We start from the raw sequence: 24,939 nt of genomic DNA on the forward strand, positions 1-24,939 counted from the left end.
TGAAATCACCTTCTAGCGTGGAGGAGGGAGGGCTCAAAAGAACATTTCCACAGGAGGCGGGAACTGCAGAAGGGACATTTGAGCTTCAGAAAGGATCCAGCTGCTGCAGGCAGAAAAGGACAGCATGGCCCAGCACAAAGCCTGTGAGTAGCAAACAACCCCCTTTCCCTATTTCTTCTGCCCAGCCCCAAACTCCTTATGGTGGGGGGGGGAAGGGAGGGAGGAAGTGAGATAGATTTGTCTTTGCTGTTTCACTCACTGCCCCAGCGGGGGAGGGGAGGGGGAATGGGGAGAGGCAGATGTATTTTCTCTGCCCTATATGGGGATGAGAGGGGAGGATGAGGGGGAGAGGAGGGGTGAGACCTCCCAAGGATCTGTACTGTGGGGAGAGTCATTTGAGTTCAGCTCCTGAGCTCCGAGCTGTGTGTGAGGATGCACCACAGCTGTGGGCCCAGACAGGAAGCAGAAAGGAGAAGTTGGTCTTACTTCTTTAGCTTAGAACAGCCCCCTCTGCCCACGGAGAGACCCCATCCCCCTCCCACCCCCCCAGCATTTGCCCCTCTGCAATAGGTACCCTTCCTATTTGGGCTGCGGATGGCCAGCTAGGCTTCTTCTTGAGGGGTTTAGTCCCTCTGAGCCCCCGGGGGTGGTTCTTCACCCAGCTGCTCCTCCCACCCAGACCCCTCTGCTTACAACACTAGTCCCTCTGACGTGCTGGCTGCCAGCAGTTCCCATGCTGCTACTCCTTGTGTCTGTAACTAAGGTATCCCCCCTCCCCCCGCATCCCAATATATCTGCCTGGGGGGCCCTAGACTTCAAGGGCAGTGAGGGTCTGAGGGAAGGTCCTGAACTCAGTTCCTGACCACTGAGCCATGAATACATCTAGCTGGCTACAGCTGCAGTGGGTGTGCCTCATGCTGTGACCATGTCTGTTGCCAACGAAGAGCGTGGGTTGGCTCAGTAGGTTCCTGAGGGGAAACCCATTAGTGAGCACTCAGTAGGTAGCTGAGTCAGCCCTGAGCCATTGGCATGAAAGATCCCTTGGCACTTTGGGAGAGAGTACGGCTTCTTTAAACTTGTCTCCTAGTCAAATTTCAAGTCAGGTAATTTAAGGGCTGTTGTGACAAGGTTGGTGATTGATTGTTCTCCATGTCCACTGAAGGTTGGATAAGAAGCAATGGGCTTAATCTGCAGCAAGGGAGATTTAGTGTAGATATTAGGAAACACTTTCTAATGATCGGGGTAGTTACGCTCTGGAATAGGCCTCCAAGGGCGGTTGTGGAATCCCCATCGTTGGAGGTTTGTAAGAGCAGGTTGGATAAACACCTGTCAGGGATGGTCTAGGTTGATGTGGCCCTGCCTCAAGGGGCTGGACTGGACGTCCTCTTGTGATCCCTTCCAGCCCTGCAGTTCTACTCTGTCTCCTCAGTTTCCCTCTGCAGCTTCAATCAGACACAATATTCACGTCCTCTTCTAGCCTGTTGTCTTGTGCTGTGTAAGGGGTGCAGTGCAGGTACTGCCTGTGTGCTGCTAAAACCGCTCCCATGCTTCACTGCAGTAGCAGGAGCAGCTTGTCATTGGTCTGCAAATGATCCTTTAGAGTTTGTGATGTGCTTTGAGCCCCTTAGGGAGGAAAAGTGCTACATTAACATGGGGCTAAAGATGCTCAGCCACCAACATGTTCCTTTCAGACCCTTAAATGAGCAGCCAGATTTCCAGGTGAGAGCAGTGGGAGTGCTCTTGGGAATCGGGCTCACACGCTGTAATGATCTGTTCCATCCATTAGGTCAGGAGCAAGATGACTGCGCGAGTAAAGTGACTCTCTCCACGATGAGGCTCAGAGTCCTGCCTCCCACGGTCCTGCAGGACCCCAGAGTGGAGAGCCTGAACCTGGACCGGAACAAGCTGAAACACGTCGCCGGGATCTCAAAGCTTGGCAACTTGAGAAAGCTGATCTTGTCCAAGAATGAAATTGCGGACTTCCCCGAGAAAATCCAGAGCCTGGTTCACCTGGAGAAGTTGGAATTGAATCAGAACCAAATCCGGGTGATCCCGGAGGGGATCTTCTCCTGTCTTCCCAGGCTCAAACACTTGCGGCTGAACAACAACCGCCTCAGTGCTCTGCCCAAGGACTTGGCCACCTGCAGCAGCAGCCTCCAGTACCTCAATCTGTCCAACAACTTCTTCCGAGCCCTCCCCGAAGCTGTCCTAGAACTGGTGAGTTTACAGGAGCTCTATGTGCAGAATAATGCATTGCGCCAGCTCCCCAGGGAGCTGTTTGAAGGGAGGCCGCTGAAGATGTTCAAAGCAAATGGGAACCCGCTGCGGGAGCCTCCCAGTGAAGTCTGCGCTGGGGGCATCCAGCAGATCCTGAGCTACTTCAGCCAACTGCAGAACTGCCATGTGGAGGAAGACAGGAGGGTGAAGACCATGTTCCTGGGGGCCTCACTGGCAGGAAAATCCACTATCTGTAAGAGCCTGAAGCAGAGCCGAGTGGTTCTGGTGTCTGAGGAGGAGCGGACAGTGGGGATTGAGATCAGCGAATTCCACATCCAGGACTTCACGTTTCTCTTCTGGGACTTTGCTGGGCAGCTGGAGTACTACGTGACCCACCATGTGTTCATCACCCCACAGGCCCTCGTCATCCTGGTCATTAACTTCGAGAAGTAAGTGTTATGCAATGGGTTTGTTTGAAGAGCTCACAATCTAACTAGCTCAGACGGACACAGGATGTGTGCGTGTGTGTGGGAAACACAGTACGGAGCAGGGAAGTGACATGGCCAAGGTCCCGCAGCAGTGCTGGGGATAGAACCCAGGACTCCCAAGGTGCAGTCCCGTGCCCTGTCCACTAGGTATGCTGCCTGCCCTCTCTGCAATGTGACTGCCAGCCCCTTGGATGGAGATCAAACTCCTTTTACAGAAGCCACTGAACAGCCGCTGTATCTAGTGCTGATCGTGGAATGTATAAGTCTACACCAGTTGGGCCATGCCTATAGAATGATCATCCAGTCTCATGTATCCAACACCAGCTGTTTTAAAGGAAGGTGTTGAGATAAGCCACTGTTCAGTGTATGTTGTCCTCTTCTCTGCCTCATCCATAAAGGGAAACGAGTCTGCTACAGACCCCGATTAGGAGACATAGTCCTTTAGCTCAAGCTGTAGAGACACATGCTCTTTACTGTGGTAGCGCTGTGTTCAATCCTTGGGATGACCCAGAGCACATTGTCTGGGTAGTACACTGATAGTAACTGGCTGAGTGTTGGTTTGATTGATTGATTTTTCAGGTACCAGCTCAATAATGACATCTTCCAGGAGCTGGTTGGCTTCTGGATCAATAACCTCTTCATGCGAGTCCCAAACTCCGTGGTCCTGCCCGTAGGAACCCACACAGACTGCTGCACTGAGGAGGAAGTGGAAGAAAAGAAGCGGGACATCATGAGCAAGATCCAGGCCATGCTGGAGGAAAGGAGGGCAAACCTCACCCATTTCATCAACAATCTGGAAAGCAGTGAGGAGTCCGAGTTCTACGTGGACCAGTGGGACAGACTGAAGGAAATGGAGAGCTGCACCTTGACTGTAGGGCTATTGATTGGCTATTACACAGCACTATAGGTTTACACAATGCTGTACAGGCCAATGGGAGACTCTGTCTCTTCTCCAAGGAGCTTCTAGTGCTCAGCCCCAGGGAGGTTAACTAAATCTCTGCTTTTATCTCTGGATTATGAGCCCATCACTGGGGTACCCCCAGGCTATAAAGAACAGTTATATGGTGAATTTTGTGGAAATATGTATTAGTAGAGCTGCTTTATTTAAAAACAAGATGGACAAAAAAGGGAGAGGGTGGGGGAAAATATTTAGCAACAAATTTTGACTCCTCCTGCACTTTTTCATCAAAATTCATAATTTTTTGTCTAGTTCAGAGTTTAAAATATTGTGTCCAACCTGCCTTAGTATTAAGAAAACAGTTTCATTTTGTTTTTTCCCCTGACACTTTCTGTGTTTCTCTTTTCTTCCCTCTCACCCCATCTCTTGTTCTTAGGGGCATCTTAATGAAAACAGAATTTCAAAGCGCTCCTGTGTCTCTGTGCCTGCTGCTTATTCTTCCCATGAAATTAGATCCCTCTGGGACACTGCTCTCTATCTAAGGCACCTATATGGGCCCCGAGTAGTAGCAGCAATCTCTAATATATTAATCCTTGCAACACTTCTGGGCGGTAGGGAAGTACTATTATCCCCATTTTACAGATGGGGAACTGAGACACACAGGAATGACATGACTTGCCCAAGGTCACAGAGGAAGTCTGTGAAAGAGCTGGGAATTGAATCTACATCTTCCAAGTCCTAGGCCAGCATGCTAACCATCGGGTAATCCTCCTGCTCAGCCCATGATTACTAGCTGCTTAACACCTTTATAAATGACAGACAAAACTCTGCCCACCAAAAACCGTTAGCATTTGGCTTTGGTCACCAGCTGAAGAGGACCTTGGTATCTGTTATGTATTAGTATTTGCTTGAGCATCAGGGCTTGAGCTAGACAAAATATGGCATAAGGCACCCTGAGTGTTCCATAGTTACGGAGTATTGTTGAACTGTTTTTCTTTCCTTCCAGATTTTAAACCTTGTTCCTGTTAATTGCACTAATTACTGGGATATTAAAAAACTTGAAACTACTATTTTGGAGCACGTCAGGAATGAAGAAATATTTCCTAATGTTATCCGAGTGCTGCCCCCTGTCTATAAGGAAGTGGAAGCAGCAATTGTAGATATTGAGCAGAGTGAGGAGACAGCAGAACATGGTATGTATCGATAGATCTTCTCTTCTCCCCACCACCCTTTCCCACTGAGAGTTCATGGCTTTAGGGGACCTACGCCACAGCCACCCTCTTTTTGGCTAAGGAGGGCTGGCCAAGGACTCCCTTTGATGCCCAATAAACTCACTGCTCCCTATTCCACTGGAGACATGGTGGCAGTTCAGAGATTCAACATAGTCTCCAATCTAGGAGCTAAGGCAGGTAGTGGTCTGTAGCAGTCCCAGGCTCTGCACGGCTAGGAGGTAAGAGATTGGGAAGCAAACCCCGTTCTCTTGCAGGGCAGAGCATTTAACCATCTTCTAGTCAATTCAGTCTTCCGTTTATTCCCGTCTCAGCATGATGGGGGCTGCGATTTCACTGTATGTCTAGTAACCAAGGAGCTCTGCTTTTCCAGCCAGTGACATAGCAGCACTATCCCTGCACATGGCCAGCCTAGTTATGTTCTAAAATAGCCCACCTTGGATTAGCCCAGACCTAGAGAGGTTCTAGAGATAATGAGCAAAGTGTATCTGAGACCCAGAGATTGGGGAGGCAGACAGGATCTCCTGGCTGCAGTGTAGATCTTTCCTGTGCCTGGGTGTATTGGCTCAACCTACAAGAGCCAGGGAGATGTCAGAAATAGAAGTTAGGCTGAAATGCCATCTTGGTGCTCCAGGCTCTGTTCCTCTTGTGTGGATTTTCTCTTCCTGTGTTGTGTGGAGTAAGGGGAAGAGTAACAGCCCCAAATATCAGTCTCCACTGTGGGCTCATTGGGAGTAAATAAGTTCATTCTTATTTAAATTGGGCTAGAGTGAGCTGCATTAAGTTCCTTAGAGGAACATATTGGCAGCGCACAGCCAAAGGCCTGATCCTGCAAACACTTCCTCGTGTAAATGGTTAGACATCAGTGGAGCTACTAGTCTGAGTAAGGACTGCCGGACTAGGTCCATAACGGGGAAATCTGTGTATTTCAGTAACCCTTTCAAAGAGCCTGGTACATATCTGTACATGTGTGCATATCTACTTACCTCTGGCTTGTTCTGAACACTCCTACCGCAGCCCTGCAGTGAAATAGCTGAGAGTTGGACAATCACACTTGGTACTGTCATGCAAATAAAGGCATTCAGCTTCCCCCCTCTCCCCAGTGCTTCGGGATTCCTGAGTCCAGTTCTGCCAGAAGTCGCCTTTGACCTGGAGTGGGATTTGCCAAGACCTGGGTGTTAGCACTGATGTATGTTGGCCCTTTTAGGACTCAGTCTCAGGCAAGCCCCCACACACTGGCATTTCAGCTGCTGTTTGAAACCCTGTGTTAGTAGTTTCCATGCGATCCTGTTCTCTCTCTAGGCATGATGGACCTCAACCACTTACTCAGTGAAATCACATGCCGAGAGCACCTGAGCCATCTGGGCACAGAGCTTTTCCAGGACATCCTGAGATACCTCCACCGCATCGGGCTGATTATATGGTATGAAGAAATCAAGCAGCTGGAAAGCACAGTCTTTCTCCGGCCAGCCTTTCTAATAACCATGTTCAAGGTGAGCATATGGGTCCCTGTAGAACCCTGTCTCCATGACCAGGTTATTTCTCTGGGAAGCGGTGTCCTGCCTCCCTGCGTGTTCTGTTTCGTGCCACCCTGCACACCATTGTCCAGGCACAAGAGTGATGCGTGGTTTGGAAAGAACAAGCCTGAAAGAAAAGCATTTTGCTCTCCAGCCATGCCTCAGTTTCTGGGGCAAGTCTCGGAGATGATCTTACACTAAAAAGGCCAGTCCGCTGGGTTTCTCAAAGGACTTAGCAAGCAATCAGTGACACCTAACAAAGTTGTGTGAAAGAGTCAGCATTATAGGTAAATGGAAGCAAAATACCTAAGGTCATGCTGCAAATCATGGACAGGAATAGAACCGACGAGTCCCTAATTCCAGTCTCCTGATCTAACCACTGTGATGTGGACACTGTCTACTAGGAACTGGACTGAGGCCTCTAATTCATCTTCACAGCCAGCAGATTTAAACATTTTATTAAAGCTAATGTTAAAATTATATAATACACAGGTTAAGGAACGAGTATCTGTACATCTCGGTATAGTGCTTATCCGCAAATACAAAGTTTGGTTTAAAAGTCATAAGATACATATAGTGCATTATCTGCAGTTATCCAGATTTTGGTGAATAAATTTAACAATGCAGTTAGACTCTGCTCGTACCAACCTGGCTTAGATGATCCTCTCCCCAGTCTCTTGGAGCCATCCAATAGCATTTGAATTTATCCTGAAGAGCGAATGAATGCCTCTGATTCGGATTCTCCTCCCCCCCGCCCCCTTTTTAAAAATAGTCCTTTTCAGCCTCAGTTCAACTATGGCCTCTGTTTTCCTCGTACTGGTGTGTGCGGTGTAGAAGAAACCTGGTCCCATTCCCTGTGATTGCTGGAGGAGCCTTGTGCCTGGCTGTGTTGCAGGGAGATGAGGCTAGGAGGAAGGATAGGGTGCTAGCCGAGGACTTGAGAGAAGCAGTTTCAATTCCCTGCTTGTCTACAGGCTTCCTCTATGTGACCTTGGACAAGCTGCTTAATCTCTCTGTGCTTCAGTTGCCCATGGGGATTAGAACACTTCCCTCCCTCCTCATGGGTGTTGTGAGGATAGATACAATAAAGAGGCCCTCGGATATAATGGTGATGTGGGTGTTGTAAGTACCTAAGCCAAACTGCATCCATTACTGAAATCTTCCCTGGCTCGCTGAGCTTTTGTTGCTTCCCGTTCAGATCCTTGTTACATATCGCCTGGTTCAGCAGCTGGAAAGCATCTCCGTGGACCTGCTGGTGGGAGAACATGCTACCATCAGAGACCAGTCCAACTGGGTGTGGACATTCAAGTCGAAGGCCATGCTGTGCCAGCGGGCCATGCGAGCCTTGGTCAAGCACCAGCTCTACTCGGAAGGGATGAAGGATGTCTTTGAGGAGATGGTGGGGCACAAGGCCCAGAAGGGGAAGCTGTTCAGCCTTCTGGAGCACTTTGAGATCTGCCTGGAGGTGAGGAATGCCAAGGACCTCAACCCAGGGGCCAGGGAGTTTGTGCCGGGGAAGCCATGGGAAACAACGCAGAACTGCCGCGAGGCCTATTACTTGTTTCCCACGTATCTCAACCAGAGCGAGGAGGTTTCTGAGAGGTGGGGAGGAGATCATCTGGAGGATCTCCATGTCCGGGCCTACTTCTCACCTGAGATCCCAGAGGGCTTCTTCCAAAGGTAACAAGCTAGCCCACTTGCCTTGGCCATGTGAGCTGGGGAGCCTGTCAGTGCAGGGGCCATTCCTTCTTGTCTGTCTGGGAAGCATATAGTTGGTACTAGTATAAACATACACATTAATTCATAGTGATCAAAAGGAAGGTTGGCCTACTGGTTAAGGCCTTGGACTGTGCCTCAAGAGATCTGGGTTCAATTCCTAGCTCTGCCACAGACTGTATGACCTTGGGCAAGTCACTTCATCATCTCTTGGCGCCTCGGTTCTCCATCTGTGAAATGGAAAGAATGATTCTTTCTCTGTCTGCCTAGAGTGGAAATCTCTTTGGGTGGGTACTGCACCTGGCCCAATCAGGTTATGAACTCAACTGAGGCCTGCAGGTGCTACTGTCATATAAATTATTAATAATAGGGCATGTTAGCAGTGTACTGCCCAGGAATTCATAACGCATGGTTCTCATTTGTGTTGATTGGTGCTGCATATGTAAGTCATTGCATATTGTTTTGGTCACATGCCCCCCTATGGCTTTTTTTCTATCCAAGCGGGTGTGCCAGTAATCCTGAATGGCCGGGAGTTGGCAAACCACATGCATGTGGAGATTTGTGCTGGGAGGTGGATTCTCTGAAGCGTTGGTCTCCAGCCTTTATGGGTCTGCTAAGCCATCTATTAGTATCTAGAAGAGCTGAGCAAAGTAATTGCAGGGAGCATTATGGAGGGGAGAACAGGAAAACGGGGAGGACACTTTCATAATCCCATTTGCTGAGCCATATTCTCTTTCACAAAGAGCCAGCAATGGCTGAGCTTCATCTCCTAGAGAGCCCTGCTCTAGAAGAGACATATATACTGTGCAAGGACTCATGGGGAAGAGGGAGATATGGTCTAGCATACCCAAACTACTTCCACAGACCTAGCTTGTGCTCCTTGGAATCATCCCTTTCGTGGGGCAAAAACCAAACTCTGGATGCCATGGTGAAGGAGTGCATCTTCTACTTCATCTCATGAGCTCAGACAGTCCTGGGTGACTTGCTGGGTCATTGCCTTCCCCTGTGAGTCTGGCTGAGTTAGCACAGCAAAAAAACAAATCCAGCTAGAGTAATTTTCCTTTCTGGCTGATCTCTGCTTACAGCCAGGGCAAAGCTGAGAGTCAGAGTCATTGTAATACAAGGAAGTTGTGAGTTTCCCTCCTCCTGCAGTTCAGTTGGTCTTGTATCCTGTAGGATAGCCCATCTCCGAACCTTCACAAACACTCCTTTTCACCCGGTCACGGGGATGAGTTTGGACACAATGTGTCATGATCCAGCCTCTTGGGTTAATTATCAGCCATATCATACCATCCAGTCAGGATCTGGGGTTCCCCAGTATCCAAAGGAACATCTAATTCTATTCTTACTGTATAGGTTTTTATGCTGCACTCATCACTGTAGTATCTTAGTGCCTTCCAGTAGTGCATTAAGCAACCTGACTACGCATCTGTCACTTGTTCTCTCATCCTCTCCCCTAAGGGAGAAGCATGTGTAGTGGAGTGTCTTGTTTTGGTGGTAATTTTTTTTTCAATTGGCCACCAAGCTTCAGTTCATGTAGCTTTTAGAGCATTGAGGGGTTTTGTTAACAGCTGGTGGGGAATCTGGGCCTCTTTGCTGAATGACACGTTACAGCCCAGGGCATTTCTTCCCTTCCAGAAAATGAATGGCATACTCAACTATCCATTCTAAAGTTTCTTATCTCTGCATAAAGAAGAGATTTGTGTCCAACCGATCCATTTTGGCAAGGTAGCTTGTTCAAATCAGTGTCATCTTGCTGCATCAAGAGTGAGAGAAGCAGGAAGAGGCACTCCCCAAGAAGCATGTATGAATCCATCCAGCCGTACTAATAATATTGTGGTTTGCCTGTGGGATTGTTAGCTACCCAACATGTACCAAGCACTCAGGCTGTCTGATGTATGGGGCAGCTATTTACTTTAGGAAGAAGCTTTTGACTGCTGACCTTTCTAGGGCTAGAAGGAAAGAAAAGCCAGCAAGAAAGAGAAACAAATGAGTGAGTGAGTTTGTGTGTGTGAAAGAGATGCACTAGGAGAATGTGAGTCTTTGTCAGCCTCTAGTGGCTGATACTCAGAAGAGGTTAGTGCAGTGATACTCGGACCTCAGTGATTCAGGAGTCAAATAAGGGATCAACATGACCCAAAAGACTCAAAGGAGTGTGAATTCATTGTTTCATTTATCACAGTGTACAATATATTCATGTTTAAAAGTATGACAGGGAAATATCTAGTGTGGTGTGTATATATACACTAAATATTATATACTATATAATACATACTGTATGTGTGTTCTTGTTCTCTCTCTCTCTCAGCAAAATGACTGACCAAGTATTAGAATTTTATCAACTACAATTGGTTAATAAAATAGTAAAAACATCCTGATTGGTTAATAACTTAGATTGGTAAATAATTAAATCAGTGTTTTAATATCATGTGCTGCAAAGAGACACAGGAGATGCTTGTGGTTTGCGAGCTTCAGTCTGAGTATCACTGGGTTAATGAGTAGGGCAGCCCAGAAAACATTTCAATTGTTGGAAAAAATTCAGAGGTTTTGGAGTTTTTTGTTCCGATGTGGAACAAAACCAACACCTTTCAAAATTTTTTGTGCAAAAAGAGACACAGGCTCCTCAAAACCCCAGACTAGCCAATGGTGATTAAGGCACGGACCTGGGATATGGAGACCCAGGTTCAAGACACTACTCTGAATCAGTCAGAGCAGGGACTTGCCTCACCCCTGAGTTCTGCACTATTCTGGGCACTCGGTCTGATTTTTTTTGACCAGAAATTTCATCCTGGATCCGAAGACCTTTGCTGATGAAAGTTTTTTCTTGAATCTGGAACATTTTTGCAAAAAGTTTTGGTTCCAATGAATCTGCATGTTGAGTAGAAAAATTCCCAACCAGCTCTCTTAATGGGTCTGCTCCAGCTGCTAGCAATGGGACTCAGTCCTTTCGCTCTAGCAGTAGATGCTTATGTTTTTAATACAGTATGAGAGGTCCCTGGTTCAATCCCCATTGTTGTCCCAACTGGGGTTGGCTACATGTATTCTGGCAGCCGGTGGGGCTGCAAATAGTTTCCATGATGCTGGAGGGCAGAACTGTCTGTCTTTTGGCTGATGTGTCTCTCCAATCTCATTGCAGGCTCATGGTGAAAGCTTGCTCCTTCTACTCGGCCCACTGGGTTGCGAAGGTCACGTGCCTGCTCATATGCAGTGGCAAACCCTTGCTGATCAAAGAGAACAACCAGAAGGGCTATAGTTATATTGAACTCCGGAGCAGAAAGCCAGTGCAAAGGACAGGTGAGAGTGAAGGCACTGATTTCTCTACTGAGTATGTTCTCTTTCGCTTCCCTGGCCTGGGAGTGGAGGTTAGTTGTCCGCTTGTCATCTGCTTTCTTGTAGTGCACCCAGACTTCCCTAAACAAACTGGCACTTGTGTTGCATGCTGGGCCAGTGCATGTACAGCACGGTCCCCACTTACTGACTCTTGGTTAGCCACAGGTGGGTTGTGTCTCCAAGAGTTGAACTCTCTGAAGCTCCCTAGCCTATAGAGAACCATGTGACTTCCCCTGGCCTGTCCCATTGGAGCATCTCTCTCTAACCTGGGGAAACCCTGATTAATAGAACTTCCAACTTCTTAAAGATTTGGGTGTTCCCAAGATCTTAATGAAATCGGGGTTCTACAGTGCCTCTCTCAAAATAAACTGCATGGGATGACAGGAGAACGATTCCACATTTAAGATCAGGTTGAGATTTTTCAAAGTAAACTTTTTTCTCCCTTTCATTAAGTTTTATGTTTTACCTTAGCATGAGGAGTGATATCATCAGACCCATCTTCCCTGTTCTTGCTGGAGGGTTGGAGACAGAATTTTCTTAGCCTCAAAGAGTGAGATTGAAGCTTTCACAAAGGGAACTCTTCTTCTTGATGTCTGAGTTACACAGACATTGACTAGCACAACCATCCCCTCCTAAAAGAGTTTTAAACATTCCCTCCCCTCCAACTGCTCAGTGTCTTGGTGTCATCGTTTTCTGGTGTTCTAGCAGAAAGAAGGGCCTCACGACCATAATGGGAATAAAAGCAGAAAAATACTTATAAATAAAAGTTTGAGGCCATAAACTCTGTTGGGCAGGAACCATCTTTTTGTTTGGTTTATATAGTGCCTAGCACCCTGGGGTTCTGGTCTATGCCTGGGGCTGCTTGGTGTTATGGCAAGACAAATAATAAGCAAAGAAGGGCACAACATGGCTTTTGGGGACTGTTTTTTGGTTTACCTTTTGTTATGGAAAACGAGTCACCTCATCTGTTTGGTTCAAACAGTCTGAGGTCCTTTTTATTTGAATACAAGCTCGCAGGGAGAGGGAGACAGAGATGGTCACACACAGGTGCCCCCCTGGTCTCTCTCTGCCCTGCCTCTATAATATCAGTCTTACATAGTTTATCATTCAAGTCAAATGATACATTTCCTTAATTTTTATCACTCAAGCATTGTTAATAAAGCCTTGTAAGGAGCCAAAGTAAACAGTATCATAATTAGCACTGTGCTGACACGCTTCGTTATTATCAAGGTCTGCAGTTTGCTTGTGGCAGTGTTTTGTCTAGAGGCTTTTGCAGGTTTGGGGGTGGGGAGTTGCATATAATGGGCAGCTAGGGACTTGAGCTAGAGGTGGGCCTGGTTCGTTATCTGGGTCAAAATACCACGGCCCAGCATATGCAAATGCTTTTAGCTTAAGCTAAGTCTTACAGGATGCATGCCTGTAGGCCTCTTGCGTTACCGCTCTTGCCTATGTATATAGTGCATAGATCTTGTCACAGAGTGGGATGGGGTCAGGCCAACAATACTTTCCCCCACACTTTTTAAATTGCTTCTCAAGGGTGTCTAGTCTGGGTGAACTGGAGAGAATCCACCTGGTGCAACTGTTCGCCTATAACCCAGCCTACAAGTAACTCTTGCCTGCCTGTTACTATTTGTGGTCTAAATGGGCTAACTCAGACCAGGTAACTGTGATGATTAACAGCAGCCAGTTCTTTCCCTTATTCATCTAAAGAATTCCAGTTCACATGGGATTTTTTCATGGTGATAATCTTCATCATCCGGAAGCTCTCAGAGGAATGGCCTGGTCTCCACATGTGCATGAAGGCGCCTTGTCGAACGGCAGAATGTCCTGCAGAATTTTTCTGGCCAGATGTGGACGACAAGAACACAGTGTACGTATGTCTTGTAACCTGTTTTTCCTACAGGTAACACCTGCAGTGGGGGTGTGAGCACCTGCTACCACAGTACAAATGGTGATCAGTTCTAAAAACAGACCCATTCTTTGCATGTGTATAATACCTTCCATCAGAGCAGTGCAAGTCACATTACAACGGTCTGAATCCTCACTACATGCCAGTGAAGCAAATAACTACTAACCCCATTCTACGGAACAGGAAACAGAAGCACCAAGAGGTTAAGGACACAATTTTCAAACTTGGGTGTCCAACATTGGGCACGTGAACAGCTATGCAGCAAAGCACTTGTGTGTGCTTGACTTTTATTGTTATTTGTTATATGTATTGCAGTAGCTCCTAGAAGCCCTGGTCATGGGCCATATTGTGGTAGGTGCTGTACAAACACGGAACAGACAGTCCTGCCCCAGAAAGCTAAGTAATTGAGCACCTAATCGTTGCTGAATCAGGCCTTAAATCCATATTTAGGCATCCAAACCAAAGCAGACTGGCTTTCAACGGGGTAGAGTGCCTCTGAAGTCCCATTGTTTCTACTGGGAGTTGAGTGCTTCTGAAAATTGATCCACTTTGATTGTGATGTGTAAATAGGGATTATGGGTGGGATTTTTCAGAAGCACTGAGCCTGGCCTAACTCTCTGCTCCTTTTGAAGTTGGCGGTGACTTCAATGGGAACAACTCTGAGCCCTTTTGGAAATGGGACCCTACATCTGTATTTAAACACCTAGCTTTGAAAACTGTGGTCCTTCTATGAGTGACCTCTGCATATTCCCACTCCCCTATTGCCACCGGCTTGTGGCCTGGGTGTCTTGGTCCCACAAGCAGGAATATGCAGGGGTTCATCTCAAAGAACTCCATTTGCTGCTATGTAATCTTCATTTTAAGTGGCTTGCAAAGGTCTCTTAGGAAGCCCATGGCAGAGCTGGGAATAAACCCCAGGCTCCCAGTCTAGTACCTCAACTACAAAATGCTCCCTTTAAACCACAGGCAACATTTTCTCTCTCTGTTTTTTGTCCATAACATTTTAGAAAGAGCAGTTGTTTAGAAATGACTCGTTTTTGAATCCCAAAGAGTCTTCCATAGCTGTAAAGGTGTTTAGTGGCGCTTTGATTCGTTTTTTTTTTCTTTTCCTTTCTTTTTATTTTAAGGATGAAGGAAGAAATTAAAACTTGTGGAACATGTGGCCATCGGTTTCGAACTGAGCTGCTTTTACCCAAAGGTACGGGCAGAGGGTTGGAATCCTGCTGTAGCACAGGGCCAGTTTCTGCCACAAGATGAAGGTAGAAGGATTTCCTGTGTGTCCTCGTACAAGGAGTCAGTGAGGGTATGTCTGCACAGGGATAAAAGCCCCACGGCTGGCCCAATCTTGTTGGGCTCGGGCTGCAGGGGCTACAAATTGCTGTGTAGACATTCGGGCTCGAGCTGGAACTCTGGGACCCTCCCCCCTCGCAGAGTCCCGACATTTGGGCTCCAACCTGAGCCTGAAGGTCTCCACACCAATTTTTCAGCCCTGGAGCCTGGGGTCAGCTGCTGTTTTTTTTTTTTTTTCCCCTATGTAGACATACCCTGAGTCATCGTCTTTCTTTGCTGTGCTTCTACATCTGTATACTGGGGGTGCTAATACTTCCTCTGTCTCTGGTCTATGTAAATCATCAGTTGTTTGGGGCAGGGCCTGTCATTCGCAGTGTTTGCACAGCACCTAGCACAATGGCACCCTGATCTCAGTTGAGTCTTCTAAGTGCACGACTGTAATCAGATAAGCATGACCATAAGCATGGTCCAGGGCTTACAGCAAACACAAGGCCTGGGAATTGGGACACTTGGGTTCTAATCCCAGCTCTGCCCTGACCCACATAGCCTATTTTTTCTTAGTTTCCCTCTAAAAGGCCCGACAATGCAGTGTTCTACAATACATCTCTGACAGGCAGCTCCCCAGTGTTGAGAACTGCTTCTAATAAACTCCCAAGTTTCTCTGAGCCATTTTTCCCCACTCTTTTATTTAAAGACCACTGTGACTTGGTGGCCAGCTCCTGCTGGCCCCTTGGCTGTTCCCTTACAACAGGCTTCTGTATGTCCCTGCTTATCCGCCTCTCACGTTCTGGGGCAGATGTGCAGCTGGTATAAATCGCCCTAGCTACTCTGAAGTCAATGGAGCTAAGCCAGGTGGCACTGGCTGAGGCTCTGCCTCCACGGCCAGGAGGGATGAGTTAATGTGTCAAGCACTTTACACTGTCAGTGGGGTGGAGGGTTTGGGGGATTCACTCCATGGCTGTGGCATGGCAGGCTGATGTCTCCTTCTCTTTCCTTTCAGTTCCAAGTGACCTGGAGGTTCCACAGCCCCCGCCCCCTGCTCACTATTATGTCACTAGCTATGGGACTACATCTTTCGGCCCCAGCAGCATCCATGTCAATCGCCAGGTAACTTGGCTGTAGCTTTGCTCCTCATGTTTTGATCTTGGCTTTTGGCTTCTATTCTTTTCCTGTTGTGGGGAGCTGGGCTTGTGCTAATGCCAGCTCCCATCATGGTCAATGAGAAGAATGGCCCAGTGGTTTAAAGCACCGATTTGGTATTTGGAAGACCCAAGTTCAATTCCCTGCTCTGCTGTGGATTCCTGGTGACCTTGGACAAGTCACTTAGCCTCGCTGTGCCTCAGTTCCCCATCTGTAATTTGGAAATAATAGCCTGTCCCTACTTCCCAGGTGGGGAAGTGATCTATTGATTGATACACTCAGATACAGTGATGAACAGGCCATGGGGATAGATAGATAGATAGATGGAATTTTTCCATTGATTTTAATGGGAATTAGAGCGGGCCCTAGAACGAGGGAGCCAATCTGAAAATACCCACTCCGGAACACTGGTCAGATAGACTTCATAGAGCCGTCTATTTCAAGCCCAGAACAGAGCGATGTGGTGATCTAGTCAGACCAGCTGCATAACACAGTCCATAGAACCTCACCCTGTGATTCCAATGTCAGTCGTCCTGTCTCGGCATTTGTCCTGATGTAGCAATCCTTCTTTATTAAGGAATATGGCTAGCTTGAAGGATGCCTCTCTGTCGCTGCCGCTCTTCCTGATCAGTCTTTCCGTGTCTATCAGTGTTGTTCCTAAATGATTTGAGACGCTGTATGTTTAGGCTGAGATTTTCTAAAATGGATGGGAATTTTGGGCATCTAAATCCCCAAGTGGACTTCGAAAGCCCCATCCTTGATGTATATAAAAATCACTTGGGCAATGTCAAGATATATTCTAAATCCATGGAAGTCAATTCCTTTAAATGTGTAATTGATGTGTAATCTGAGACCGTCCTTGCGGTGCTAAGTACTATTTAGATCATAGTGCTGTTGGCGTATATGGGGTGACAGGGAAATTATGTCCCAAGGCGTTTATAATCTAAGGCCTCGGTTCTCCAAGGCGTTACCTCCCCATGGAGATTCCCATAGAATTGTCACCCAATGACACTGTGAAGGGTCTGAGTTAATGGGGGTTACATAAGGAGCAAACAGAAATGAAAGTTAAACCCTTGCAGCATTGCTCTGCCAATTGCCTTGTGGGTGGTCGAGCTCCCAGCCTGCCCTTGGTAAAAGCATTGTGGCGTGGCAGCCCTTGGTCATTGTTCCAGGGCAGCCAATAATTTTTCCCAGTTCCCAACCTGCATAGTTGGGCTGGGCACAAGGGAAACTTGGTTGTGGGCAAGGGGGAGAATGAAGGAAGCATCTTTTCGTCCTCAAGCCTTTGGCATGATTTGGAACCCGATGTCTAGAGGCAACTTCAGCCCAGATGGCAGAAATCCCACCAGTGCCCAGTGCAGGGAGCCCCTGCAGAGCTTGGCCATCTCACGTGGGGTGTGTACGCCTTGTGTACTTCTCCCTTCTTGCCCAGTGGAACTGCACTGGTTGCATTACCAACCAAGGGGAACCCTGCTGTCTTGGGAGCTGGATGCACCTGGGAGCATCCTTAGCTGCACATGCACTTGCTAAAGGCACTTTTCCAAACCTTCTCACTGTGGCTGTTGAGTTGGTCAGTGAAGAGGATCAGGTCTTGCTTCAGGCTTTGGAAACCCCCCCCAGTACAATGTGTGCTGCACAGTCTGGCACATGGAAGCAGCAACCCCCCCCCCCCCCCCCCCCGGATTTTTCCCTTGGAAGATGGAAATGCTGTGCTGTGAACAGCACCATAGAGCCAGGCTGAGGTTTGGTTTATTTGATTTTACTCAAATTCTGTTTTCCCTTCATACTGAACGAGGCAGTGCTCCAGGACGGGCACTGTGTACCCCTCGCACGCCCTGGGGGGGGGCTCTAGGGTTGGTGGTCTGACAACTTGATGTTTTTTTTTTTTTTTTTTTTTCTATTTAAGTGGGGTTCTGAACTGGAACTCCAGAGCCAAATACTCCCAAACTTTGGGTGGCTTAAACTTCAAGTTTCTTTGCTTTCTTGCAACAGAAGCTGCAACTCTGAAGTTACTCACTGTCTTTCTTATTTCAGAGTATCTTGGACAAATGACTCTGCCTGCCCAAGAGAGGTCCATTGGGAAGGACGTCCTTTTAGCCAAGACTCTTAGCTTGTTGAGTGCCTTGCTAAGCAATCTCTTAAGCGCTCTGTACAGCAAGATCCATTTCACTGTTTGCAGTGTGTGTACTGGCAGTGTTGTGCAGTAAACAATTTCCACCCACTGGAGGAATGTGGAATGTCAGTTTATTTACACAGACACAAGAGAGGAAAAGGGCATTTTTCCTGCCTGTGCTGATGCATAGATAAGCAATGTGAACAGAGAGCTTCATTCACATCAGTAGCTGAAAGGTTTGCACTACTCAGAATACACACAAGAAACAGGCACAATGTATGAAAACTGACCTGGTGTTAGAACAGAATTACAGTTGGCCTCAATTACAGTTCTAAGAAACATTTCTTAAATCAAGACGGAAAGAAGCTTCCAGATTTTGTGATCCCTTCAACATTAGCAGCTGGAGCCAAAGCCCACTGAAAGCCTTTGGAAAGGCTTCTGTTAAGCTTTGGATCAAGGCCCTGTTTCTTCACTAAGAAACAATATTCACCTCATGCCTGTTAACGAAGAACCAGAACTTCCGGGTCTTCTGATTTGCTGAAAGCATTATTTGTGTCAGGAGTTATACCAGTTTACAACCTCTGGGGAAGCAGCCCATTTATTCCATCATATGGGAAGGAGCAGTAATTAACCAAGTATCAAAAAGTACACTACAAAAATCCATATTTAATTAACACGCTCACACTGATTGCCTCCCAAAGGTGCAGTGCAGAGGCTGATCCATGAAATTTGATTTTCTGGCTTAGTATAAAGCAGCTGGTCATTAGTGTCCTTTTATTTCCTACTTCCTTCTGCTGTCCAAGTTTTGGAGAGAAGGAAAATGAAGGGCTTTAACATGTTGCTTTGTGTGGAACTCCCATGATCGCAACTGAGGTGTGAGAGAACACAATCAATCCCCCCTGTATCTGTGATGCGAGTTAGGCAATTTTTAAATCAAATCACAAGGGTCATTTTATTAAAAAGGCAAAATAGTCCGTAGCACCCAACTCAGATCAGCTTGGCATTTCATGGCAATAGCGAGAGGCCCTTCTACTGTACAGCTTGTACTGAGGCTGCCTCCCTACCCAGTTTGTGTCCACACATGCTGTTGGTAACGTAATCATGTTGGATACAATGTGCTTTGATTTTTCTCATGAGCATCATAATCAGGCTGTAACTAGGTTCTAAATGGTCCTTCCTCGTTACGACAGATAACCATGTAACTGTGTAGGCAATGACAGCCAGTTCTCCTGCCTCCTCGCTGTGTGGGTGGGAGGACAGCCTGACCTAAAGCTCATTGTGCCTTATTTAACACCCACAATCTTCTGCCCTGCCCTGTCCCCCCAGCAGCTGCAGCAGAGTGGGATAGCTGTCCATAATGTACAGATACAAACACGGCTGTGCAGCATGACAGGTGTGGGGAGACTAACACCGACATACAGTTGTGCTTGGACAGGAGCTGCAGTGTAGATGGGGTGGGTGGGTCTCTTGCTCAGTTCCCTGAAGGCACATTCTCCGGATCAAAGGTTCTCAAACTTTTCTGGCTGGGGCCCTCTTTGAAAATATTTCAGGCTGTGATGACCCCCAACCCCATACCATGCCACCCTTACTTCTGCACTGCTGCTGGGGATGGTGCTGCCTTCAGATCTGGGTGCCTGGCCAGAAGCCCCTGCTCTCCATCCACCCAGCTGTGAAGGGCTTGGGCTGACTGCAGGAGCCCTGGTACACCTGGGGGTTGACAGCTGGAGCCCTGACAAGTGTGGGGCTGACAGCTCGCAACTGCCCCTGTCCCCCAAAATAATCTTGTGACCCCTGTTTGAGACCCCCTGCTCTAGATGTTTCACACTCTGCCTAAATTAAATTCAGTGGGCCGGCTTTGCAGCTGCAATGACTTCACTGGAGCCACGCATGCTGACATGAGCGAGCCTCTGACCCCCTTGCAAGGTCTAGAGATGTTCCATAAAATCCATGACCCTGCTTCTGAGGGATTGGCTTGTGAATCATCCATCCCACCCACACACTGCACTAACACTGCAAGACAAGTTATGCCCTGTCAGGCTACAGTCTCATTAACCCCTGAGTGTTCTCGGGCTGTGCAATCCTCTCCCAGTGAATGCAATGCCTGCTCTACAGAGTGCAAAAACCCTCTGGCTGCATAAGACATGACATTAGAAAAAGGCATATTACTGAAGTCAAATGCTACTTAAAGCCTTCACCACCCGAGCTAGAAGGCACCAGACCTGCTGCTGCTCTATAGAGAAGAGGGAGAAGGGGCTTGGCACATCTTGCCAGTTGTGTGTGGGGCTGTTTTCAACCCTGCACACCTTGACCTGCTGCTTTCATGTCTCCCTCCTCTTGCCCTTGTCTATCTCCTCCTCATGCTATAGGCAAGCAGCCCCTTGAGGCTGATTCACCTCCCCCTGGAATCATTTACTTTGGCCACTGAATTCAACTGGAGCCAGATTAGACTCCTAAAACGTTTCTGCTAGTGCTGGAACTACTTCTGTGAGGCCAGCAGCATCAAAGACCAACCCATTTCTGTTGTAAAAATGAACTCCAGTACAAGATGTCAGGAGAAGAGCCCCTCTCCACCTTCAGGCTAGCTGGGAGAGGGCTGGACTCCACACCAACTGAATTACACCCTAGCCCATGTAAAGGGATTTGCCTCTATTTGGAAGTCTCAGTTCAGCTGCAAAGCCAAAGGCCTTGCTAGCTGCTCAGGTGCTGGTCCTCTAGGTCAGCCCCAGTTTGGAACCTCTCAAACAGGTGACATTCCATCCAGGAGCAGGCAGTTGTGCACATACGTGCAATCACCTACATTTACTAGTGATTTGCAGGGGGCAGAGGGGCTCGGTTTGTGGGTGCTGGCTTGACACCTTAAAAGGCCTGACTTTGAGAGAGCAGGTGCTCTGCATGTTCTGACAATCAGGCCCTTTTTAAAAGTGTCGCAGCGGGGCCCCCAAAATCACTTTTGAAAACTTAGGCCAAAGTCCATTTGGATGAAACACAGAGCTCTGTGCTAATAAAGGGAAGCTAAAACACAAACATGCCCAATTTACCTAAGCAATAAAGAAAAGCTAGGGAAAGTACCACAGTGGGGCAGGTGTTCTATAAATTATACTTTAATATTAGTGCTTAACATTATGCCAGACACACCAGGTGAAATCCGGGCCCCTGTGATGTCAATGGCAGGATGCCTGCTGAATTCAGCAGGGCCAGGATTTCACTCACCCTTCGTAAGGTATGTTGGGCTCCATCAGTGCATAGGTTTGGGAAGACCTGCTCCCCTGATTTCTAGGATTTCTATACCCCCCCCCCAACCCTTTTTTTCTTAAAATGCCCTTGGCTGGTCAAAGGAAGGGCAGAGGATGAGAATTCCTGGAGTCCATTAATTTTTCTGTTTAAATCAAGCTTTTAGCTGTCAGTCCTTGAGACACTTGCATTTTTGAGACTCACAGCTCAGTCAGGATGACATGTATAAAGATCCAAGCAGCCTTAAAAGGAAAAGGAGGAAGTAATCAGAGCTGCTGGTGAGGATGCCAACCTGTCTCTAAGGTGCCACAAGTACTCCTTTTCTTTTTGCGAATACAGACTAACACAGCTGCTACTATGAAACCTCTGTGTGTGTGTGTGTGTAATACATGCACACATTGTGATGACCAAGTGGATTGCCGCTCGTTTACGGCCTCACTCACCCTCAGTTACTAAACTCTTGGAATGCAAGAAATTTCAAATGACATATCATTGAAACTACCCAGAATCGTATTAACACAATAAATATATACAGCTCAGAATTGTGGGCAGGCAAAAAGAGGAAGATATGCTCATCATCTCCCTCTTGCTGCTTTCCACAGATGCTCAGTGCTCAGATACCACGCTGATACTCAGCTGTCTTAGCAATATCACACCTAAGCTAGGACAGGGAAGGGTCCTAAAGCTAACCTCTGTAGTTGCTTTTGGAGGAAAGAACAACATCCAGTGTGCAATGTCAGTTTCATACAGGTCTCCTGTCAGAGTCCAGCCTGCTTGCGTAACAGTAGTCTACAGCAGTAGGCCTTCCCGTACTGGTCCAGTGTTGGTCATGACCCAATATCTTATGACCCATCCCACCGCACAAGCTTCATTGCTCTGATTGCACATCATCACTGCGGCAACTAGCGCAATCGTTTACATGGGCAGAGCACCGGTGGTACTTAGTGCCTGTGTGGATGTTTGAAAGGTAATTAAGGTATTGAGATTTTGGCTAACCTGCAGTTAAAAAAATAAAAAAGCACCCAGTCTATACTCTGGGTGCCCTTGACAAGCATTCTGAAACTCTACTAAATAAATAAATTACCAAAAAAAAAAAAAGAGAGAAGAGCAGGAAATAAGGAGCATGGTGTAGTCAGCCAGTGAACCATAGTTTAAGAACTGCTGGCCTATGCCCATTAAAACAACAGGTTACCTTGAGCATGTATGGTTAGGAAAGTGCCAGCTTTATGGATCTGTGCCTATATATGCTGTGTGTTCATCAGATGATAGCAGGCCAGCGCATGTGTGCTGTGGTGTCCAAGGGAAGCAGGGCAGAAAAAGGGGTAGGGAAGTGGTATGGTGGACTATCCTACATGACCATGGCATGTTTTTCTCTTGTGTGAATGTGCTTTGTGGGGCAAGAAGCTGGCAAAGAATGAAGTAGAGTGTTGTCGGTGTGACTCGGTTCAGGCAGAGACCGCTCCCTGCTCAAGGATGACAAGGAGTTGTAGGGTGAATGGCCTCATACAACATGCGCAAGGCCAAGCGCTGCTGGGCCTGCAAACTGAACTCAGGCAGAATGTGGAGAGGTTAGAATACAGTGTTCAGCTCTAAACTTTAATTTATTAGTTGGGCACATTTGGGGGAGCAAGCTACTTTGGAAAGTCAATGGCAAAATTCCACTGGGAGCAGGTCCAGCCTCTGTCGTGGCTTCCGGGCCTCCCCTCCACTACACTGTTCAGTGTGTTACTCATGCTCCTTGCTCCCCTCTCATCTCACTGGGGTAAGGGGACGGCCTGAGGCATGGTCCAGCTGTTTAAAGCAGCCCTCCTCGAGCTTGCTTACTTCAGCCGTCTGTATGCTACTTGCGCACATTGACGTCACTAGTAGATCTACTGGACCATGGGTGCTTCCATTTCACAGATCTCTGACAGGCGAGTGCTTAAAAGGGACATAGCACAAGGAGAAAGTGGAGTCTGTGTCTTCTATAGGAGACTCTTCCCTGTTCCTAGCCCTGGGTGGAGATTTTTCCATAATGATCGATCAGCTGATTAAAGCCCAGCTCCTCAGGTATTTAGGCTCCGAACTTCCATTCAAATCAATGGATGTTAGGAGTTGTGCCTAAGCCACCATCTGCCAGATTAGTTCACCTTGTACCAACCCTGTGACCCCCGGAGAGCTGGCCAGGGCTATTGTACGACCCACCCCCAGCGCTCCTGCTTTGCTCATGTCAGCAACAGGTGGTGATAAGGATTTTTTCCCCTATCAACACCCCTCGCTCAGCTTAAAATCCAGCCACCTCAGCCCAGACGGAGACACAAGATCATTACACTGCAGTGCTGTAGATGAGAATGCCCCTCCCTGTCGTGCCCCTCCCCCCCTGCCTGCCCGCCCTGACTTTCTTGCTGACCTCCTGAAGCAGAGAGGAAGATTCTCTTGCTTCTACCTTCAGAGCACAGTGTCTGGTACCCTGTTTATTTCAGCTGGGGAAAAAAAATTTCTATTTTCAATTGGTGGCCCTGAGTAGGGTAGGCTGATCTGTCTATTGCTGTAATATCTGAGCACCTCACGTGCATTTATCATCACAACAACCCTATGAGGTAAGGAATTGTTCCCATTTTACAGATGGGGAAAGTGAGGCCCCCAGATGCAGTGGATTGCCCAAGGTCACTAAGCAGGTGGCACAGCAGGGACTGAACCAAGCTTTACTGAGACTCAGTGAAGTGGCTAAGCCACAAGGCCACCCATCATCTCACCCACATGTTTCCTGATGGGGGGCAAACTGATGCAAGTGGGCGGGGGAAAGGCGGAAGTGTTTTCAAAGGCAGGCCAGTCAGGCAGAGACCTAGGCAAGGACGGGCCAGTGCTGCTCTCCCACATGCAGATCAGGTCCTAGGGAGGGGAGGAGGTTCAGTCAGTCAATCTGCATGTTGTACTGCTCAATGAGGTCATACAAGCTGTTGAAGCAGCTTGACACCTGAAGGCTCAGATTCCCGCTGTTCAGGGATGAGGCTCCCTCCCGCAGCGCCATGTCATGGACATACTCACAGAACTTAGGCACCAGCTGCAAGAGAGAAACAAACACCCCTCAGGAGGTGTTCACCTGTGCCCTCACATTGCTATGCATTGCCTATTTTGAATGAGCCACGTGAATGGCCCTGTCAGAGCCTCTATCTGTTCCCCTGCCCCAGGGGGTGACTGCTGGGGGAGACATGCTGTGGCAAGTGCATCTCTCACCTACGTCTGGCAACCCCAGATTCAGCCCTGCGCTGGCTGCAACAGCCTGCTGTGGGCTTTGCAGGCATGCAGAATAGCCAGGGTACAGGTCGGTCTTGGCCACAGCTTTTCTGTGCCTGATCCACCTCTTCCTTCCTTTAACTTACCCTCTGCATCGAGGGCTGCTGTGAAAGCAGCATAGGGCTGGCTCTGTGACTGGACCGAAGGGGTTTCTTGCACTGGGGCTATTCCCTAGAAGGCCCTTATGCCTACGCTGCAGCCCCATCAGATCGGTCTAGGTTCTTTTCTTGGTACCCATCATGGTAGTGTCAGAGTGCTGAACGGTATGCGTTCCCACCCCTCTCAAACAGCGGCGAGCCAGGACAGGTCCATGCATTGGCAGGGCTCATTGGAGGGGAATTTGGGTAGTCAAAGAGGACTGATAATTAAGCTAGAAAGAGATGCTTAGTTACCCTCCCAGGACTGTAAAGCTTTCGAGGCAGAGGAGGATTCTCCACTTCTTGCCGTATGGCTATGAAGTTAAGTGAGTGGGGGGTAAATCTCTCCCCGCTGGTTATCCAGGGATCTCCACTCAAGCACTAGCTCTTCACCAGCTACATGGACGCATGGCCGTTCCACACAGAAGAGGAGCACAGCCTCTTAGTG

At 47.9% G+C, this 24,939-nt stretch overlaps 2 protein-coding genes across 3 annotated transcripts in view; one reads left to right on the top strand and one right to left on the bottom strand.

Annotated features, from left to right (window-relative positions):
- Positions 1–17,960, top strand: LOC119857431 (malignant fibrous histiocytoma-amplified sequence 1 homolog). 2 transcript variants are annotated; one of them, XM_043516786.1, is made up of 12 exons: positions 1–143; positions 1,787–2,666; positions 3,285–3,576; positions 4,610–4,796; positions 6,135–6,325; positions 7,548–7,814; positions 7,932–8,029; positions 11,202–11,359; positions 13,106–13,265; positions 14,432–14,502; positions 15,595–15,701; positions 17,769–17,960. In XM_043516786.1, exons 1-12 carry the CDS (start codon positions 125–127, stop codon positions 17,784–17,786), a joined length of 2,448 nt encoding a protein of 815 aa, XP_043372721.1. In that variant the 5' UTR covers positions 1–124; the 3' UTR covers positions 17,787–17,960. The 2 variants fall into 2 exon arrangements, with proteins under 2 accessions (XP_043372721.1, XP_038262273.1); XM_038406345.2 differs by having other exon boundaries at positions 7,548–8,029.
- IRF7 (interferon regulatory factor 7) overlaps positions 14,815–24,939 on the bottom strand; it is a 25,305-nt gene continuing 15,180 nt past the window's right edge. The window contains 1 exon segment of the mRNA XM_038406349.2: positions 14,815–24,121. Within this exon segment, the coding sequence (XP_038262277.1) occupies positions 23,972–24,121 (150 nt within the window). The 3' untranslated portion in view covers positions 14,815–23,971.

This window comes from Dermochelys coriacea, chromosome 6 (assembly GCF_009764565.3).
Source record: "Dermochelys coriacea isolate rDerCor1 chromosome 6, rDerCor1.pri.v4, whole genome shotgun sequence".
Taxonomy (NCBI): Eukaryota; Metazoa; Chordata; order Testudines; family Dermochelyidae; genus Dermochelys; species Dermochelys coriacea.

What these genes read in the sequence shown, in the direction of transcription:
- LOC119857431 (XM_038406345.2), top strand. An exon ending in CCAGAGGGCTTCTTCCAAAG is followed by an intron (nt 8,030 to 11,201) that starts GTAACAAGCTAG and finishes ATCTCATTGCAG; the next exon opens with GCTCATGGTGAAAGCTTGCT. An exon ending in AAAGCCAGTGCAAAGGACAG is followed by an intron (nt 11,360 to 13,105) that starts GTGAGAGTGAAG and finishes ATTCATCTAAAG; the next exon opens with AATTCCAGTTCACATGGGAT.